The sequence below is a fragment of the Rhododendron vialii genome, chromosome 9a (genome assembly GCF_030253575.1).
Source record: "Rhododendron vialii isolate Sample 1 chromosome 9a, ASM3025357v1".
Lineage (NCBI taxonomy): Eukaryota > Viridiplantae > Streptophyta > Magnoliopsida > Ericales > Ericaceae > Rhododendron > Rhododendron vialii.
The window spans coordinates 15,527,579-15,548,633 of NC_080565.1; the positions used below are offsets into that span (position 1 = coordinate 15,527,579).

At 40.2% G+C, this 21,055-nt stretch overlaps 3 protein-coding genes across 3 annotated transcripts; 2 read left to right on the forward strand and 1 right to left on the reverse strand.

Annotated features, from left to right (window-relative positions):
• The first annotated feature begins 2,212 nt into the window (after window positions 1-2,212).
• LOC131301662 (protein MAIN-LIKE 1-like) lies at window positions 2,213-4,456 on the forward strand. The gene is made up of 3 exons (XM_058328039.1): window positions 2,213-2,902; window positions 3,490-3,648; window positions 3,736-4,456. The coding sequence occupies exons 1-3, from the start codon at window positions 2,231-2,233 to the stop codon at window positions 4,168-4,170; spliced, it is 1,266 nt and encodes a 421-aa protein (XP_058184022.1). The 5' UTR covers window positions 2,213-2,230; the 3' UTR covers window positions 4,171-4,456.
• Window positions 4,457-5,031: 575 nt separating this feature from the next.
• On the reverse strand, window positions 5,032-9,573 carry LOC131299661 (PKS-NRPS hybrid synthetase cheA-like). The gene is made up of 7 exons (XM_058325242.1): window positions 9,421-9,573; window positions 8,872-8,970; window positions 7,607-8,793; window positions 6,769-7,483; window positions 6,301-6,723; window positions 6,050-6,199; window positions 5,032-5,070 (listed from the first exon to the last, which is right to left on the reverse strand). Exons 1-7 carry the CDS (start codon window positions 9,571-9,573, stop codon window positions 5,032-5,034), a joined length of 2,766 nt encoding a protein of 921 aa, XP_058181225.1.
• Window positions 9,574-10,984: 1,411 nt separating this feature from the next.
• On the forward strand, window positions 10,985-20,143 carry LOC131301663 (tricalbin-3-like). The gene is made up of 9 exons (XM_058328040.1): window positions 10,985-11,884; window positions 13,008-13,249; window positions 15,674-15,692; window positions 16,681-16,982; window positions 17,220-17,329; window positions 17,463-17,561; window positions 18,747-19,200; window positions 19,523-19,634; window positions 19,749-20,143. The coding sequence occupies exons 1-8, from the start codon at window positions 11,031-11,033 to the stop codon at window positions 19,609-19,611; spliced, it is 2,169 nt and encodes a 722-aa protein (XP_058184023.1). The 5' UTR covers window positions 10,985-11,030; the 3' UTR covers window positions 19,612-19,634; window positions 19,749-20,143.
• Window positions 20,144-21,055: the final 912 nt, after the last annotated feature.

Sequence of the window (21,055 nt, forward strand, 5' to 3'; positions counted from 1 at the left end):
CAAACACACTGGGTTTCTTGCCCTTTTCTTTGATGATTTTGGAGAACACCTTTGAGGTTGGGAAGAAAATTTTTGAAAGATATTTTCTCTTTGAGCAGAAGAGAGACCAGAGATAGAGTTTCTAAAGAGAGGGAGGAAGCCCTCTTTTCAGCTGCAAAACATGGGATATATATAGGGGATATATCCTATGGTTTTGAAAAATCAAGTGGTTTTTGAAAGAAATCTTTCAAATGATTTCCTCTTTGACTGAGGTTGAGTGTTGACTCACCTCAGTCGGAGCAATGATGACTTGCATGGATAGTGGGAATCTCCTTCATCCATTGGGCACTGGGAGAGGTCTCGAGCGCTTGGGAGCAGTCTCGAGCGCTTGGGACTTTATTCTCGAGCGCTCGAGAGTGAGCCATGCCAGTGGTTTTTGGAAAACAGTTTTGAGCGCTTGAGAGTGATTCAGAGCGCTTGGGATTGATTTTGGTCATTTCTTCCAAGGAGCAACGTCTCAATTGGCACAAGGCTTGTTCTGACCTATATTCATCACCGGGGGGCCTCAGGGCCACAAATTGAGGAAATTCGACAAGTCCAAATTGGGGTGTCTACAGTTATTTTTGTCCTACCGCGAAGTCTTTGCATGTAACGAGACACGAGAATCGAGAAAGTAGAAACATGGCACCTAGGGTGTGATTAATGAAAGGAAATACTTTTCGAGGAAGAAAATATATCGAAACTACATAATGACCGGTTTTGGGTGGCATTATGTGAGTTGTGTGTGTGTGTGTGTGAGTAAAAGTAAGATTTGTGAAAAACCCAATGAGAACCCGGAGCGGCGGAATCATTGTGGGGATACTCGGGAACCCGGAACGGCGGAACCGAGGTTGGGTGTATGGCTTGGTTATCCGCGGTACGGAGCCCAATGCAAATATTTTTGTGTGCCAATGGGAATCCGGGACGGCGGAACCATTGTGAGGATACTCGGGAACCCGAAACGGCGGAACCGAGGTTGGGTGTGTGTTTGGTTATCCGCGTTACGGAGCCAATGCAATGTGTGCCAATGGGAACCCGGGACGGCGGAACCATTGTGAGGATACTCGGGAACCCGGAACGGCGGAACCGAGGTTGGGTGTGTTAAAAACAAATTTTGGTTTGAAAAGGGTGAAATGTTTTGGAAACCGCAATGTGGCCGGACGTGGTAGCCCATTGTGTGGTGTGTTTTTTGTGTGTGTTCCAATGGAAATCCGGGAAAAACGGAACCATTGTGAGGTTGTGTGCGTTCCCATGGGAATCCGAAGCAGCGGAACCATGGTGAGGTATAGCTTGGTTATCTGCGGTACGGAGCCAATGAAAATATTTTTGTGTGCCAATAGGAACCCGGGACAGCGGAACCATTGTGAGGATACTCGGGAACCCGGAACGGCGGAACCGAGGTTGGGTGTGTGGCTTGGTTATCCGCGGTACGGAGCGAATGCAAATATTTTTGTGTGCCAATGGGAACCCGGGACGGCGGAACCATTGTGAGGATACTCGGGAACCCAGAACGGCGGAACCGAGGTTGGGTGTGTGTTTGGTTATCCGCGTTACGGAGCCAATGCAATGTGTGCCAATGGGAACCCGGGACGGCGGAACCATTGTGAGGATACTCGGGAACCCGGAATGGCGGAACCGAGGTTGGGTGTGTTAAAAATGATTTTTGAAAAGGTTGATTGTAAATGATAATGTTGACACGGTCTACGACGAGTCGCGTAGGAGAAACACAGAAATCTTGGACACCAACGATAGATGATTAACGAATATAGATGTGTCATTGTTAGCTTTGTATATACGTATCATGTGGAAATCGATATTTTAGTATAACCTGTAGTTTGTAAGTTATGGGTTAGCGGGTATGGGATTTTTCTGCTGAGCTTTTGTAGCTCGCGGTGTTGCCTTTTTGGTGACCCTGACATATTATATTGGTGGTGACGCCGGTATAATGTGTCAGACCTCATAGATGAACAGGGTGAGATGTACACCTTGGAAGCTTTTGGAGCTGAGGAGCTGGCAAGAATGGAGGAGCAGGTGGTGCTGTAGTTAGGAACCCTAGAACCCCCCCTCCATTTGTGTAAATATTGAACTCTTGTGGGAATTTATTGTAATAACGAGCCAGACTCCATTTGATTTTATGAATAAAATGTCTTTTTAACGTACCCAAAATTCGGGGCGTTACAGGAACCATGTTGCTGTTGATATTTGGAATGGTATGGAGCGACCATTGTTGAAACTGCACTCGCACGGACGTAATTTGAAGAAGTGGTCAATAGCGGAGGCAAATGAGAGGTCACTTATGAGGGTTAGAAGTTCAGGGTTGTTTTCACTTTCTCATATTATTTCTTCATACTACAACAAAGTGTTATTGTCTGCCTTTGTGGAGAAGTGGCATCCGGAGACAAATAGCTTTCACTTTCGATTTGGGGAGATGACTATTACACTGGATGACGTGCCGCACCTTGTTGGGCTTCAAGTGGAGGGGTTAGCGATGCATGCAGTGGATAAGACGAGGGAGGAGTGTTTGGCAATGGTACAGAGGTGTCTTGGTGCGACGGCAGACGTTGCGGAGAATAAGGTTACAACAAACAATCGCGTTGAGTTTGAATGGTTGATGAAAACTTTTAGCGAGGTGGTACATGGGGACTCGGAGGAAAGAGTTGATTGTTGCGCACGGGCTTACTTGCTCTATCTCCTTGGCAGCACTCTATTTGCTGACAAGACTGGGACGACAGTTTCTGTTCAGTTCCTCACTCTTTTGGAGGACTTAGGATGGGTTCGCGACTATGCTTGGGGTGTAAGAGGGTTGGGCCATTTGTACAGACAACTTGGACAAGCAAGCAGACGTAATTGCAAGCAGCTGAGTGGCTACATGTCTTTCTTGGAGGTACATAGTTATATTCAATTTGTATTTTGTACATCAATTATATTTTGTATATTAATTTGGACACGGACACGAGACATTTAAAACTATGAGTGAGACTTGGATACGGACACCGTGTCTGACATGGACACGGGACATTGACAACTATGAGTGAGACTTGGATACGGACACGGACACGACACCGTGTCCTACATGGACACGGAACATTGACAACTATGAGTGAGACTTGGATACGGACACCGTGTCTGACATGGACACGGGACATTGACAACTATGAGTGAGACTTGGATACGGACACGGACACGACACCGTGTCCTACATGGACACGGGACATTGACAACTATGAATGAGACGGCGATACGGACACGGACACGACACCGTGTCCGACACAGATACGAACACGGGACATTAACAACTACAAGTGGGACTTGGATTCGGACACGAACACGACACCGTGTCCGACACGGACACAGGATATTGACAACTATGAGTGGGACTTGGATACGGACTCAGACACATTCATAACTGTGATGTATTCTTATTCCATTTAATCATTAGTAATTATATGTATTATGTGTAATAAAATGCAGGCATGGATTCGAGAGCATTTTCCTATGTTTCGACACGCTAGGGACCCAGCCTACACGGAGGACCTACCACTGGCAGCACGTTGGTTGTCGCGTTGGGAGACTACCATGGAGACCACTTACCACTACCGTGGGATGTTAGACGATCTACGTCCAAGTCAGGTTAGGGGAAAGCTTAAGTATGTTTTGAGTTAGATACTTATCTTCAAATACGAAATTATGTATTGTAACATGTTTTTTTTTTCGCAGGTTGTTTTTGACCCGTACACAGATCGCAGGCAAGTAGTCGCAGATGTTGTTTTTTACACGGGCTGCATCCGTGCCGTGGTCGTCTTTGAGCCGTACCTACCTGATAGAGTATTGAGGCAGTTCGGCTTGGTGCAGTTGGTCCCTGGGCCTCCATTAGTCCCATTGCGAGGTAGTAGAGGCGCTAATAGTCATTCATACAGTGTGGTTTACGCGTACATGGTAAAATTGGCGCGATCATGTCATGAATGCAGAGAAACGAGTTGCGATTCAGCCTGGAGTCCCATGGGAGTCACACCCCGACTACCTTCCTTGGTTTTTGACGGTCTCCCACTTCAGGGTCTCACCTCGTCCCGTAGAGGTGCCATATACCGAGAGTGCGGAAGAGCGCAATGCAGCGGCTTTGGCCATTTTGGACAGTGTTTTGGGTGGGACTAGGGCTAGGACTTCAACTTGCCCGTATGAACTACGACAAGCACTTGTTAAAGTGCAGATGACTTTGAGGGGATCGGAGGCTGTTGAAGCAAGCATAGCAGGCCCTAGTTCTAATCGTTACTCGAGTCGTTACACTAGGTGCCGACGCAATGACCGTACGTGAGACTTGGTATTCTCTGACTTGTTTTTAATGGACTTTATGGCTTGTTTTTGATGGCCTTTATGGCCTTGTATTTATTTTGGACACTTTATGACCATGGTTTATGGACTACTTTTCGTGGTGGAATGACTTTTGTTTTATTGCGGATAAGTATTAGGATATTTGTAAATGAGGAGTGCCGTACGAACAATAGTCGCATGTGAAAATTTAGATTTAAATGAGGAGTGCCGTACGAACCGACAATGCTCTAGACAAACAAAGAACACTACCAAAAACAAGGGTTTGCATAAATTTCATGTTTTACAATAAGATTCTATGAACTAAAATTTTACATAAAAGTCCTTCGAGCCAACCTAGTCTAGTTCGATTATGTCCGTCATTGCCATATCGTTCCCCACTATGTTTTTAAACTCTTCGATCTTGTTTGAATATTGTGTATCCCATCCATCCGCGAATGAGTAGTGATGTATATACCAATTCCTTGCAATAGGCGGGATGGGGGAATTTGGTTGCAAATGTACCGTTACAAAGTGATCGCCGTTAACATGTCCGAGTGCAATCAAACGTTGACTCTCGGGGGGAAGGGGCGGATATCGTAGTGGGAAGAATGTAAGACATTGATGATTCGATAAAAAGACAACCACCGCCTGAAAAACATATGCTATGAGGTGAACATAAGAATTTTGCTCCAAAAACCCATTTTGTCAGTTTCCAGTTAACCCGTTGCAATTATCGTAGAGAATCTGAAATTTCATTGAATAGTCATGTCGGAAAAATTTGTACACAAAATCCGTTCTCTTATTCGACAAAATCTCGGGTGTCATTTAATAGTCCTGTCAGCACGTATTTTGAGGCATAAATTCGCTCCAAATAACCCATTTTTAACTACAGAAAAATGCCAGCATCATTGGATTTTTGGACACGAACACGTTTTACGAGGAATAAAATTCCTGCAAATGTATTTTTCATGTTCCCATGTTATACGAGGAAGAATTACATCCCACTTGCACCAATAATAAATAAGGGAGTTAATTTTCAAATTTCCCTTTTAATATCCACATTCTTTTTCGTCCATTACAGCCCATTCATTTGGAGAAAATTCAATTCGAAAATAAATATCCAAAATATATAACAAGTTTTGGACTTTAATTTCTGATTTATATATCAGTACTTGGATTTTAATTTCCGAACAGAATGAGAACTATCAAATAGAATAACACCAATCGGACACTAATTATCGAACTGGATCAATAATTTCGGAAACAAATATCCGAAAGTTATACCTATGTTCAGACTTCAATATCTGAATTTCATACCTTTAATTGGATTCTAATTTCTGAACAGAATGAAAACTATGAGATAGCCCAACACCATTCGAATACTAATGTTCGAATTGGATCAATAATTTTGAAAAGAAATATCTGAAATTTATACCCAAGTTCAGACTTTAATATCTTATTTGTATACCTTTAATTGGATTCTAATTTCCGAACATAATGAAAACTAGTCAAATGCATGACACCATTCTTGTTTCTGAACAGAATGTCACAGACTTGACAACTATGAGTTTTCAAACAGAAATACAATATAAGAGTTTCATTAACGATCCGAAAACTACAAGCAGATGTAATCATCAAATTTTCGTAACATTAGAACACATTATATAATACAACACATTAAATCGTTTCTCAATCTTCTGAATGGCTAATTGACATGGATGACCTCCTTTGTTGCTATGCCAACGCCGATGATTTCGTTGAACTTCTGAATGGCTGCAACATGTGCTGCATCCCAATTTTTAGCGATAGAAAGACGATATTTTTTCCAATTGTAAGCTATTGGCGGCATAGGGGAACCTTTTTTAAGGAATACCTGTCAAATTGCATTATGTACTTATAAAAGATAAATTAAGTTGGATTTAAAGAGCGCAATTCATTATATAGATGACAACAAATCATTTACCAAAATAATACCTGTACAAAGTGTCCGCCGTCAACAAACCCGATAGTAATAACCTTTCGTTTCATGGAGGGTAAAGGCTTCGATTGGAGGGGGAGGAATGTAAGACATTGAACATTTGATAAATGGACAACGACACAATTATAAGCAGATGCTATGATGTGACCCATGTCTGGCATTGTCATCCAATGTTCCTGGGGCGCCGGACTTTCATACCATGACAAGATGTGAAGAAATTCCCTAGCCCTCTGCGTCCCCCCTACCACTTGTTCGTAACAGTGTAAATGTGTTTCTAACTCTTTCAGTAAATCACTTCTTACCATTAACCACTCATGAACATCGTCTTTCATGAAGCCCGACACTGCTCGAAACCCACAATTCCCATCATCTTCAACATCCTTGACCGATTCTATGTAAGGTCTTATTGCTTCTGGGAACTGATTGATGAGGGGGCATATAAAAAGTTATGCTGGAACTTTTGCTTTCCCTTTCAGATTACGCCGTAGTTTCTCTTTGACGGGCTTAGGGGTTTGAAGGGATGCCATAACATGCTCAAATTCCGAGGGATCCCTACGCGTCGAATTTTGTTCTTTGGGTGCATTTTTTTCTTTCGTTGACTTCCGACCGCGTGGTTGTGCATTCACTTTGGGTTCAAGGAGAGTACTGGTTTTCGGATGAGCAAGCTCTTGCATTTTCTTAACATAATTTAGCTTTACATCAAATTGATCTTCATTCAAGAACTTGTTGTAAAAACAATCAAAGTGAGCCAAAAGCGTCTCCTCCATCGAACCCTCATTCCGGGGTGCAAGCAAAGAAAGTCTCTTCCAATGGTCGTAGATTAACTCAATCGGTAGAGGGATATTTGCCATCTTGTAAGGAGCAATCTCATGAGCACAAGGTAAACCATGGGTGTGCCCCAAAGAACACTCGCACTGATGCTTTGATTCCACAAACCATTCGACTTGATGGGATGCCGCTAAAACAAGTGTCATGGCATTTGACAAAACAACTCCCCTTAGCCTATCAAATAGAGTTGTCCTAAAATCATGTTGCACAGAATTAAGGCTCTTCTCAAATGAAGCTTTGACTTCAGTAACTTGTAACAACATCAATCTGTGAATCTTCTCCCATATAGTATCAAAATTGCATTGCGAGTTTTCAAGATGATTTTTTAGCTTCGAATGTGAACTCTCCGCCCTATGAATAAATATGGCAAGATATTAACCGTAGCAAATAACATGAATAAATGAAAATTTTTCAAAAACGCGTGAATAACATGAATATTAAGGAAAATGCCAGAGTTATGAATGAAGCGTTTACCTGTTACTTGTTAGGTTTCCGAAATGCATGACTTTGTCCGTCCAAGCTCCTACAAACCTCTCTTTGTAGGGTACCAACCAATTTTTCTCGACGTACTCAAGTGCTGCAGGAACCATTTCAAAATTACGCTTCAAAACACAAAGGCGCTCCTCATACTGTGTAACACTCGATGAAAGGACGATTAGGCCCCAACTGCAAATAAACTCCTCCCACATCTTGTCATCAAACATCTTTCTACACTTGGCTAATACGTTCTTGCCAATATGCCACCTACATAGGAGGTTGGTAGCTTGAGGGAAAACATGTGCGATGGCATTCATAAGCGCCAACTCTCTATCTGTGACAATAACGGACGGAAGCGCGTTGGGATCCATCATGCCTCTTAGCTTCTCCAAGACCCAAGTGTAGTTTTCCATTTTTTCACACTCCATGAAAGCAAATGCTGCACAAAAAGTCATCTCCGTCGATGTTACACCAACAATTTGAAGCAAAGGAAACTTATACTCATTCGTCTTGTATGTGCAATCCATCATTAAAACGTGGGGAAAAGCACGTAACATCTCCCCGGCAGATGGAGGAGACCAAAACAACTCCGTGACATTCTCAGTCTCGTTCCCACGGGTCCAATGAACGTAGTGGTACTTTTCTAGCCGATCCAACAAATGTTGCATTTGAGATTTTCCAGCTTTCTCTATCACTCGATACTTTTGTCGTACATTGTACACGGTTTTGATAGACATTACGTTCTCAGGATCTTGAACCTTCAAATGGGTTAGGATTTCTTTGGGTTTCACCAAAGCGACTGACAAATCAACCACTATGCTAGTCTGCTCTGCCGACAACCTCCCGACATACGAATAGCCCTCCAAGTACACCGCTGGAGGATGGTTATGGGTGCCATTGTGGACAGAGACAGTCCAACCATCATTACCCTTTACAGCTTTCAATTCAAATGGGTATTCACATTTTTTGGTGCCCGTGGACCGTACTCTCTTCTTCACAGCTACCTCCTTCCCATCAACTTTCTTCACAAACGGCCTATACTTACCATTCCTTTCACATGAAAATCTCATCCTAGGTGTGCGATTCTTAATACATTTCTCAGAACCCTTAATCACAATGATAAACCCGTGTTGTTTACCAATGCATCTTATCCAATCTACCAACGCTTCATCGGATAGAAAAACCTACACACACATAACAAAAAATTATAGCCCGTAATATAAGATTGCACAAGTTAAATACTCTATCAAAAAAACACTTACCATCTCCGTTGTAAAATGCTTCGTATAATCGTATGAAGGACAAGTTGAAATAAGTATAGTCGATGGCCCTACATAACTACCAAGTGTTGAAGTGTCAACCTGTAACACCCAAAGACCAACCAGGTAAATGTAGGATTTTCTGCAGTTTTATTGAGATATTAATATCTGAAAACTGGCACTAAATTCGGATATAAGAGTCCAAAAATGTTGACAATATTTGGATATTAATATTCAAAAAGTTATACATAATTCAGACATTAGAGTCTGAAAAGTTAGTAAATTTTTGGCACTATGTATCCAACTGTAAATACAGGATTCTCTGCAGTTTCATTCAGAGATTAATTTCTGAAAACTGACACTAAATTCGGATATAAGAGTCCAACAATGTTGACAATATTCGGATATTAATATCCGAATAGTTATACATAATTCATATATTAGAGTCCGAAAAGTTAGTAAAGTTTTGGCACTGCATGTCCAACTGTGTCGGGCCAGAACTGAAATTGAAAATGGAGGGCTTCTGAAATTGAAAATGGAGGGCGGGCTTACCTCTTGCTGCGATTTTTGCTCCGTCAATACAACATCTGTGACTTGTTTCTCAACATCCATTGTGTTATCTTCCGACTCCAAATTGTGGTGTATTGATGGGTCAACTTTTTTTTGTTTATCAATGGAGGGAGAAGAAGCAATCGAGGTTTCCATTGACAATGTAGGAGGAAGAGGAGAGGAGGAAGATAGGCAGACTTGGCTGCTGGTAGGAGGGGCCTTGTGGTGGGTGATGGCAGCTGGGTAGGGATGAAAATGGAGGAGTTTGAATGGGGGAGGGAGGAGACGTCTCGAGAGGGAGGGATGGACGGGGAGATTTTTTGTGGTTGTATGTTCTGGGAGGGAGGGAGGGATGGATAGGAGATGATTTTTGTGGTTGTATGTAATGAATTATGTAAGAGGGTAAAATGGTCAAATAACATGAGATTTTAGGGGTATAATGGTCAAACTGAATAAGGGCATTTTTGTCCATAATTGATAAAAATTTTAATCGGCTGCGAGTAGCAAGAAGTGTGTTGCAAATAGCGGCCACCTTTTTTTTTGAGGCCTTAATGCAAAGACTCTCTTGAATTCAGTATATTCATCATCTCGCTTCCCGTCGCTTCTTTCTCCCCATCACACTCCACCTGCGAGGACTCTCTCTCTCTCTCTCTCTCTCTCTCGGACTCGTTTCCTACCATCTTATCGCAAGTTCAGCCCCGTGTATACCTACCTACACATATCCAACAAATGTATCAAGTCTAGGACGTCGGTTCAAGCCACATAGTTATGCCAACAAATTGCACTTCCATTGAAGTCCTACTCCAAATTCACTAGGGTTTCTTATCAGCACAATCTTGCTCAATTTCTATATACCACCCTCATTTGGTCCAAATTCCTTAGGGTTTCTTAGTAGCACAATCTTGCTCAATTTCTATTACCACCCTCATTTGGTCCAAATTCTCAAGGGTTTCTTAGCAGCACAATCTGGTTTAAGGTATATGTGGCATAATTGCACAAAGAAATTCAGCATAAATTCCAATTGAAGTAGGAGCCCATTCCTCCTTTTAATGAGAGGGCTTAATTTCTCTGTACCACCCTCATTTCATGACCCTCTCGTACCGATTTGGTCCAGATTCTCTATGGTTTCTTAGCAGCACAATCTCGCTCAATTTCTATAGTTGATTTGAGTGCTGCTACTGGTACATATAATATGTACATACAATGTACATATAGATTTTGTGGGGTCCAATTCGGGTCCCACAAATATGATTCGAACCGCTCATTATTTTTAAAACATCTTTTTATGAAGCCTTATAAAAAATCAGCTCAACCCGATATCTGTAAGGATTTTTTTTGAATTTGTTGGGGTGAAAACTAAGCAGTTAAGTAGTTTTGCCTCCACAAATTAAGAAAAAATCCTTACCGATATCGGGTTGTGCTGATTTTTTACAAGGCTCCATAAAAAAATGTTTAAAAAATAATGAGCAGTTTGAATCATCTTTATGAGACCCAAGATGAACCCCACAAAATTGATATGTACATAATATGTACATTTCATATGTACCCCTGGCATTTTTTGATTTCTATATACCACCCTCATTTCATGACCTTGCTTTACCGATTTGTCACAAATGATTCTGCTATCAGGTCACGCGGCCCGTGGCTATCCACAGATTCTGCACATTTCGCCGTTGCTCTGCCCCTGTAAACTCGACGACGAAAAAGTGCCGGGTAAAAGGAACTCGAATTTTCCATTCATTATTGGTTTCCCGAGGAGAATAAGAAGTAAAAAATCTGTTGGTAGTAGTATTCCTCACTGGAATTCTCTGCCCAGATTCATTGTTAGGGCGTGTGTCATTCCAACCGATAGCGGAAACCCTAATTTCAATGTAGAAATTGCGAATTCCACAAGGCGAGTAGCGAAAAGGTTCGTTCTGAATCGACTAAACGATGAATTGGAACGCGTTGAATTGCCTCAAGAATCCGTTAACGTGGGAATGGGTTCGAATTTCACTAGCTTCCAAGAAGACCCTATTGTAGATAAGCTAAGGACGCAGCTAGGGGTTATACATCCCATCCCATCGCCTCCGATTAACCGGAATATAGTAGGATTATTTGTCTTCTTTTTCTTCGTTGGGGTTGCATTTGATAAGCTGTGGACATCTAGGAAAAGGAATATATCAGGCGACGAGGGGCGGCGAGGTACTTGGCCTCAGGTGCCCACTAGTTTTTCTTTGTTCCTTGAGAAGGATTTGCAGAGGAAAGAGTCTGTAGAATGGGTAAACATGGTTTTGGGGAAGTTGTGGAAGGTATACAGAAGTGGGATCGAGAATTGGATAATTGGGTTGCTTCAGCCAGTCATCGATAATCTAAAGAAACCGGATTATGTGCAGAGAGTTGAGATAAAGCAGTTCTCGTTGGGGGATGAGCCATTATCCGTTAGGAACGTGGAACGTAGAACGTCACGTCGTGTAAATGATTTGCAGTAAGTTGTTTCTCGAAGTTTTTTTGTGTGCCTTTTCTTGTTAGGTTCTTTTTGTAGAGTAATTTTGTGACTTCGACTTGAAACATGGAAGTTCAGTAGAAATCTTCTTGACTGAAGCATTATGATTGCACAAAAGAACTCACAAATATATGGCCCTTAGGTAGAGACATTAGAGAAGAATGTTAAAGATTGATTTGGTTGGATTTCTTTCAAGTAGATTAATACAGCCTCCTTAAGTGTAACCATATGGAAGATGCCAAAGAGAAATAGATTAAATGGCATGGAGATGCATTTAAAAAAGGAGCACATTGCGAATTTAGTGGGAAACTTTAAGTAGAAGTATAAAATATAATTTGAAGCGAGTTAAACTTTTACCAGAGCTCTGTATTATGTTGGGAGTGAAACTCAAATTTGTGGAAGTTATAGATGTTTCACTTCCATTGGCAATGACAGGCCCTCAACACGCCAATTAGTTTTTTTAAATGCTTCAGTAGGAATTAGTGCTGTATCATTGCTTGCCTATGCATTTTACGACATATTTGGTTGAAATGAGTTATGTTAGCATAGGTATACATTTGTTGGTAATTGTCAGTTTCTTACCTTTTCTTCGTTTTCTTTTGTGTTGATTATCAACTCACTGAATTTTTTTTGATAAGTAACAAATTTCATTAAAAAGGCATCAAGGGGATGCCACATGTACGAAAGAAAGCGAGGAAAAAAAAGTGAAGGTCAAAGAAAAAGGACCTATACACCCCTCTATAAACTATCTAACATATCAAAAAATTGACTCAAAGTTACGTTGCACTCCTTAGTCTCCCAACTAAACAAAGTAGAAATCAAAAGACTCTTAATTTTGAACAATGGCCTCTCCTCCCCGTCAAAATATCTACGATTCCTCTCCCCTCCAAATTGACCACATCTAGCACAACGGGATCATGATCCACTGAATATTGTCTGTGGTTGATCTATACTTCCTAATGTTGTCAAAGTACCAAATAGGCCTCCAGTGTATTGGTGGAACTCGTAGGCGGTTGATCGTGTCACTGTCACTATATTAATGTGCTAGTTATCTGTTTGCTTAAGTTTGCATTTGGTTGATACTTATTTTTCTAATGTTTTCAAGGTACCAAATAGGCATCCGTTATACTGGTGGTGCTCGTATGCTGTTGCTGCTCTCACTAAATTTTAGTATTATACCAATTGCTGTGCCAGTTGGCGTTCGAGATTTTGACATTGATGGGGAACTTTGGGTCAAATTACGACTAATACCATCAGAGCCTTGGGTGGGAGCAGTTTCTTGGGCCTTTGTTTCGCTTCCTAAAATCAAGTTTGAATTGTCACCATTTCGCTTGTTCAATCTTATGGGTATGTCAAGTTTCATATCCTTGAAGGTGTAGTTTTTGTTTCTTTTCATTAGATATTGAAGCTACACATATCAATGATTTTTTGCATTTGTGTTTCTCCATTTTTGTGTTTGAACATACTTCTGCGGTACTGCACTTTGTTTTCCAAAGGCACCTTGATGCTGTCACGAAACAAATCTTTTAATAGACTCTTTGATTGCTATGTATACTACAGTAAATGAATTTGATTTGTTAATTGACTTTTTTTTAACCCGCATCAGCCAGTCCTAGAGTAGTTCCTAGGCTGACTCTCAGAGTTGGTTCCATAGGTATAGGTCACCCGAATGTCTTTAGCCCTGACATAGGGTTTTGCATGGTAGTTGAAGTTTGAAGGTTCGTCGAGGTGTTATCCCCGTCCATCAAGGCACTTCCGCCTTAACTGTTCTTTGATAAAGGCTTCTCTGCATGAAGGCAGTCCTACACCACTACGAAGACTGTCTTTTATCTGAGAAACTATGCCAACTATCACTGCAGCTGCTGAGGCCTTTGTGGATTTGTTTCCACTAATAGTAGTGGTTATTTGCCTCCAGTTTCTCCGGCGGTCCGGCCACCCAAAGAGAGACATGAGTTCCCTTGCCCATACTCGGGCAAGTGATCAGGTGAGCTGGTCTCCATTTCATGCATGCAAGATGGTCATCCCCTCTTCAACCTGATGGGCTTCGGTTTTCTAATTTCAGATCTCGATTTCTCTCCTGTTCTACGCATATCTCTTCTTTTTCCAGACCCCACTATCTAGTGGTTTAGCACTATCTCACATACCGTCATCTTTCTTAGAAGGCTCCCTCTACCGGGCTGCTCAGCCTACCACAACAACGTAACCTTATATTTGATGTTTTTACTGTATTTTACATCTATTGTTTTATTTCCAGCCAGTGGCATTGTTGTTAGCTTGGATTAGGGTTGTGAAAAAGGCTAGTACAAGCATTCCAGAAAGTTGTAACTTATCAAAAAAAGAAAAGAAAAGTACAAGCATTCCAGAAAGTTGTACTCCTATTTATCAGAAAGTGTTATCCTATTTATCCATTTAGTTATTTTAACTTTTAAGAAGTGAGACATCAAAATGAAATCTAATACTGCTGTCTTGGCGAATTTTTAGGGTAATGAAGCCACCAAGCTTAGATATAATCAGAGTGAATTTTTATAGGGGTGGCATTCACCGGTCTATGAAATATAGTATTGTTTATTAATTTATCGTAAGCGGTAATCTATGAAGCATGAGTTTTTCAAATAACATGTACATGTTCCTGATACATATAGTGCATCTACATGCTTACCGGGAACATGAAACACGTATCCTATTTTTTTAGTATTTGTCATATCCCAGAGGTGCCCAATATATACCTAAGCTGTACTGCAGACGAAGTTAGCTTGATGGACGTAGATGTTTGGCATGCTTTTAGGATTAAGTTTTTGATAGTATGTTCGTTCAATAAATGTTATTGAAGTCATGTTTGTACCTTACTTTTGGCAATTAAAATAGGGTTTGCTTATAGGTTCGTTCCATAATCAAGTAAGCCATTTACCTTAATATTTCAATTGGTAGTGTAATTGTTACTAATGTCCCTTAATCAAAATTACAAAAAAGAAAAGAAGACTTTTTGTGTGGACATAACCAAGCCATACATATATCCTACTTTTTTTAGGTCTTGACCCCGTTGACGCACCTATACCCATACTTCTACTCACTTGCGTAGTTGTACCTGTTCAAGGTAAATGCTCATATAGGAACATATTCTGAACTCTCTGGCTGAAGCATGCTGAATCATAATATTCAAGGCTCATGCACCCAGCCCAAATCTCTATGGAATAGGGTTTGTTGCTTGCTATATGGCATGCACTGTGATACAGTTTCCAAATAGCAGTGGGATAACTAGTTTCTAAGTGATGCAGAAAAAATGGTGGAATTTTCTGATTAAAAAAAAAGAAGAAAAAATGGTGGAATTTTAAAAAATAGCACTCTTAGGGTGGGACATGAGTCGCATGACTTAGATTCACTTGTTTCTTGGTGCTTTTAGTGTTGGCGGAATTATTATGCTTTTATGCTCGGAAAATAGCTTGTTGGAATCCTTGACAGGCACAGGGAGGACTGAATAGTAGAGGGATCGAAAGAAGAGTAAGAATGCAGAGATAGAGATAGCAACTGAAAACATGAAAGTCTTGTCTATTTTTCCATTTTGATGGGGCAGTCTTGTCTATGAACCTATATTATGATCCTTACTAAGTCCTGTTATCCTATTTGAACAAATCAAATCCCACATTTAACCTTTTGTCTTGCATTTTGAGATCAACATAGCTTAGCCAGGCGTGTGATGCAAAAGTTTTTGTTTTATTTTTTAATGGACTTGACACTAATATTTGTTTCCTCTTTTGTGCATGTCTGTACCAGCAATTCCTGTTCTCTCAATGTAAGTGAACTTTTCTCTTCCATCATAATTTATGGCATTGAACTCTGTAGCACTTTATATGTTTTTCTAGGAACTCTCGTTCCTTTGACGATCAATGGCAGAATTGGATGGAATTTCCTGGAAAGCCAACCCATCATAAGATGAAAATCAATCAGTGGAAAAAATATGTGAATAGAAGTATAAGCAACGAATCAAGAAAACAAAAAAGAAAAGAAAACAGAGAGGATTTTGTCGCATCCCCGAATGTGCCAAAGTTATTTGTCTTTTCAAAATCCTGTGCTGCATTTTGAGAATTTAGAAATTTTCTTCTGTTCGTAGCTGGGGATCAAATCAACTGAGTTTGTCAAGTCTCATAGTGTTGGAGTTCTGGGTAGTTCTATCATCTAATGAAAGATATATGAATTAAGAAGTGAGATCTCCTAATGGAGAGTAGATATCATTCACCAGAGTAAGAAGTCTCAACACTTTCTCAGAAGAGGGAACAAATGGAAGTTGTTCTGAGCCTTCTGACTAGTATAACTAATTAACCAATAGAATTAAACCTAGTTCCCCGCCCCGCCCTCCACTTCCACGCCCTCCGTTTGTCTCTTCTTTTGCATGCATTGATTGGGAGGCAATTGCAGCCAAAACTCTCGCAAATTACATTTCCTGCTGCGTGAAAATAACTTCAGTGTTTTGAGCTGATAGGTTATGAATCTATTGTATATGTCAATCTCTTTGAATATGCTCTGTTTCAGTTCGGGTCCAGATTGGGTTGTTTAACAATCTGGTCAATTAGATTTTTCCTAAGCATCTACTCATTCTGTCTTTTTTTCTTCTTCGTCAGTGTCCTTTCCTGCTGCCCTACCAACCCCTTCAAGTGGCACATTCTTTGTTATTTTGATGAATAGGGCCTTTAGTGTGTGTACCTGATTGATTAGCTGCAAAACTGCTTGATTAGTGAGAATTAAATGTGAATTGAAGTAATTGTTCGATGTTCCCCTTTTAGGTTTTTGAAGAAACTTCTCACAGAGGATTTACCTCGGCTTTTTGTACGTCCAAAGAAGATTGTTTTGGATTTCCAGAAGGGAAAAGCTGTGGGTCCTGTTCCAAATGATTTCAACTCGGGAGAAATGCGACACGAAAATAAAGATTTGGTTGGAGAGTCACCTCTATTCCAAAAGGGGAAAGCTGTGGGTCCTGTTACATACGATGTCAAGTCAGGAGAAATGCAAGAAGGAAATAAAGATTTTGTTGGAGAATTGTCTGTAACTCTTGTAGATGCTCGAAAACTTTCTTTCATTTTCTTTGGTAAAACTTTTTCCTCCTATTTTTTGTGCTTTTAAAACTTTGAATGCAATCTTCTTACTGAACCACAGATATTCGTTGGCATCATGCATGCATAGGGTGTTACTTTGTCTCATTTGGTAGTTGGTGAATTTAAGTTCTCAATTAATTTGTGAGTTCACTAGCTTCTGTGATGTATTATTCTGGCTTTCTTTCATGCATGGGCCTTATCTCATACTCATTGATTGCATTATTATCCAGGCAAAACTGACCCATATGTTATTCTAAGTTTGGGAGATCAAGTTATACGCAGCAAAAAGAATAGTCAAACCACCGTCATTGGGCCTCCTGGTGAGCCAATTTGGAATCAGGTGAGGTTTCTCTGTATTTCCTCTTCACCTGTTGTGTTTCCATCAATTGTTGCAAAAAGACTTTACTCAGTAGTAGTTGTGATCTAATGTGATAAACTGCGTTCAATGGTGCTGCACTTATGCTATCTGCCAGGATTTTCATATGCTGGTTGCCAATCCTAGGAAACAAAAGTTACAGATCCAAGTCAAGGACGCCCTTGGATTCACAGATTTGACTATTGGTACAGGAGAGGTAAGGATTTCACTCGAGCTTGAGTTTATGTAAAGAAATTGTTTTAGTTGCTCATTCGTCGGTTGTTTGTTGTCTTGGTATCCATTTAGCATCTTATCAAAATAAAGCTGAAATGTGGGGAGAAGATGTGAGAGTTCAATTTGTTGCAATCCAAACCTCTCCACAATCCACAGTTGTACTTGTTTCTGTGCGTGAAAATCTGCTATAGCATTACAAGTCTAGGCCAAACCCTAAAACCATTGGCAAAACCAATTGCTTGAATTCTGCGGAATCTCTTATTTGCAGTAACGAGCAATGGTATTTTTGCGATTAACAAGTTAGAGATATCATAACGTGACAACTCTTGTTTTGAGCTGTGCATGTATGTATGAGTGTTCCTTGCAAACAAAGCCCATGGGACCACCTCATGCAAGAAGTGTTTTTTTTTTTTTTTGGCGGGGGTAAACATGCAAGAAGTACTATTTTTGTATCTGAGAGAAGTGTTCATGCAACTGTTGCAGCTGTACTTGAGTTAGTTTACTGCAAGTTGTTTTTCTTTATGTTTTTCGATACAAGGGAAAGTTTTGGTAATTCAGGAACTATCGTTCATGGGTTTTGGTTTTCGTCCATGGGTACTAATTTAGAAGGGTTTGGTTCTCGTCTATCAAGGAACCACAGGATGCCCTGGGATTTTGATGATCCTGTTGTGAGTGGCATTCCCACTTAAATATTGCCTGTTGGTTTCTTGTGTTTCTTTGGTTTATAAATTATAGGACATTCCTTTATTGAAGAATTTTCAGACGGTGGTTTTGGTTTTGGTCCATGGGTTCTGATTTGGGAAGGTAACCACAGGACATGCCACGTAAAACGGTCAGTGGAGCTATTCAATTGGTTTTGCTCCCACCTTAGGTGTGTAAAACGAGAGGGGACTATCCAGCTTATGTGTGCTGCAATTAATATGCTCATGGCCATAATGTTGACTGTATTCATAGAAGTGATTCATGATTGTTGACTCACATACAATACGATTAGTTCAAATCCTCGTACGACCACTCAAAATCAAGAATTGGGATATGGCATGTCAATAGATTCATAGCCTTTTTTAACCCAACCTACATCTATTCAAATTTTAGCTTTCCAGAGTAAATGGTAAATTTTTTTTGAGTTCGACAATGTACATGCTTTAATTACCACACTGTTGTTCAGGTTGATCTGGTATCTCTTGAAGATACTGTACCAACAGACAGAGTTGTGGTCTTGCGAGGCGGTTGGGGACTATTTAGGAAGGGATCCTCTGGGGAAATACTACTTCGACTGACATATAAAGCATATGTTGAGGATGAAGAAGATGAAAGGACTGAGGCTGAATCTCTTGATACAGATGATTCAGATGATGAGTTGTTTGATTTAGATGAATCAGATGGACCCTATGAGCAGCCTGTAAGGGATGTGTCTAACGGACTGGATAAAGAATCATTTATGGATGTTTTAGCAGCTTTGCTTGTCAGTGAGGAATTTCAGGGGATAGTGGCATCTGAAACAGGAAATACCAAATCTGCTAACGATGCTAAAAGTACACCGTCAACAAGATCAAGCTCACGCAGTGTTAATGGTGAATCTTTGCTATCAAATCCTGATAGTGGTTCTGAAGGTTCTGGAGGTATAATGGTTTGAGTTGTTTTTACCCTGTCCCATAATCTCAGTCCTTTTTCAGTTTTCGGTAGTCATTCCTCTTAATTGGGTCAAAAAGTAATGTAATCTTTTGAGAAAATAATGTTCAATGCTTTTTCCACCAATTGACAGATTTCAATTAGTTTTTGTAGGCAGTTTTCAAAATCATCTAAAAAATAATAATTGAAATATATAGACATTTCAAGATGTCTGGAATACTGAAACATGACCAAGAATATGAAACAGAGTAGATTCCATATGATTGTTTTAGTTTCTGTCTTCCTTGGATGCATAATATGTTTGATTTACAGGGTCAGCTTTAGTTTGGCTTGCTGTCGTCACAATTATCTTGGTGCTCACTGCCATTAACATGGGTGGTTCAAGCTTTTTCAATCCTTGAGCACGACGGTTTGAGGATAGCAGGTACTTGTTGGAATGCATATTCCTTATCTGTCATGACAGTTTCACCTTCTACCTTGTTTAGCTTCAAATTCGGTAATTCAACTGCCTGCTTAATATATGCCATTTCTGTGGCAGGGTTGGCAACATTCTGCATTTTTGTTGTCATTGAGAGGAACATCGTATGCACCATTTTTGCTCGTATCTTCGTAGCTATATGCAGAGGAATACCTTTTGGCGGCAGGAAGTTTTTATAACTGTAAATTTGCTATGGTTCTACATTTTTGTATCCCTTCTCACAAAGAGCTGCAGAAGTCTGTTTGTAACCAATTTCTTGGAACAAGATTGATCACCTAGCTCTGAGTCTATGAAAAGTAGAAGTCTCACCAAGGAAAGATGGGACCTTTTATCCCTGACGCCCAAGCTTATAATCTGGTAAGTACAGCAACTATATATAGCCTCAGCTGTCGATACTTTGTTCCGTTGTTGATAGCTATATAATCAAGGGGAATAAAGGTATTGTTTCGATCTTATTCCATGCAATAGAGAACAAGTGCATAATGAAGTCATATGCAATTGTTGGAAAATATTATAGGATATAATATTTTATTTTAAGTGTGAATGAAAATTGATTTATTTTGGAGTTGCATCTTTTCATTGGCACTTGTTCGCCATGGACGGACGCGTCCTTCACAAACAGATGTGCCTCTTTCCTTGGTGACTTTCATAGAGTTACAAGTTGGCCTATAAATATTATTTTCCTAATTCATTTTTATAAGTTGATTTTTCCTTCATTCAAGTTCATTCATATGAGTGAGTCAAACACAAGATGGTTCGCCGGGCCCTCCAATTGAATTGCTGCTTTGGGGGGATTCCGATCAAGTAGTGCTGAGAGATAGTCGTCCAATGCAAACCGTGCGCACCGTAGCGGGGGCGAAATCTGTCTTAAGTACAGAGTATCACACACTAACACTCGCCTTGATCACCAATTTGTTTCCATCGATTTCTAGGTTTTGAATTCCGATTTTATTGCACTCATTATCGGTTTTTATTACAAATAGAAAACACTTTTTTTTCCAACAATCTTAAGACAGACTCGTTTACTTTTTGTAATCGTGTGATTGCTTATTATGCATTTCTGTTGAAGAAGAGACTGGACATTGCATTTACATGCTCATTTTTATTGATCGTAGATGAATTGCCATGTTAGTGTTAATTAGATTCATTGTCTAATTATATGAAGAGACTGCCATGACTCGGCAGTTTTTCTTTTGGTAATTAAGAAACGTTCTTATTTGTTGAACTAGCAGATTGGAAATCAATTCCCTTTTAATGTATGCATAAAGCCTTTTAGTCTGCTTATTGGCTACTAGGAAATTCTTTGGCTTGTGGAACTTTGTGTACTTCGGATGTTTTGCCACCTGCCGGTTCGACATTTGATCATT

What these genes read in the sequence shown, in the direction of transcription:
- LOC131301662 (XM_058328039.1), top strand. Translation starts at nt 2,231, where the DNA reads ATGGAGCGACCATTGTTGAAACTGCACTCGCACGGACGTAATTTGAAG. An exon ending in GCTACATGTCTTTCTTGGAG is followed by an intron (nt 2,903 to 3,489) that starts GTACATAGTTAT and finishes AATAAAATGCAG; the next exon opens with GCATGGATTCGAGAGCATTT. An exon ending in ACGATCTACGTCCAAGTCAG is followed by an intron (nt 3,649 to 3,735) that starts GTTAGGGGAAAG and finishes TTTTTTTCGCAG; the next exon opens with GTTGTTTTTGACCCGTACAC.
- LOC131299661 (XM_058325242.1), bottom strand. Translation starts at nt 9,573, where the DNA reads ATGGAAACCTCGATTGCTTCTTCTCCCTCCATTGATAAACAAAAAAAA. An exon ending in GGAAACCTAACAAGTAACAG is followed by an intron (nt 7,484 to 7,606) that starts GTAAACGCTTCA and finishes ATTTATTCATAG; the next exon opens with GGCGGAGAGTTCACATTCGA. An exon ending in ACGGCGGACACTTTGTACAG is followed by an intron (nt 6,200 to 6,300) that starts GTATTATTTTGG and finishes GCAATTTGACAG; the next exon opens with GTATTCCTTAAAAAAGGTTC.
- LOC131301663 (XM_058328040.1), top strand. Translation starts at nt 11,031, where the DNA reads ATGATTCTGCTATCAGGTCACGCGGCCCGTGGCTATCCACAGATTCTG. An exon ending in CGTCGTGTAAATGATTTGCA is followed by an intron (nt 11,885 to 13,007) that starts GTAAGTTGTTTC and finishes AATGTTTTCAAG; the next exon opens with GTACCAAATAGGCATCCGTT. An exon ending in TGGTTCTGAAGGTTCTGGAG is followed by an intron (nt 19,201 to 19,522) that starts GTATAATGGTTT and finishes TTTGATTTACAG; the next exon opens with GGTCAGCTTTAGTTTGGCTT.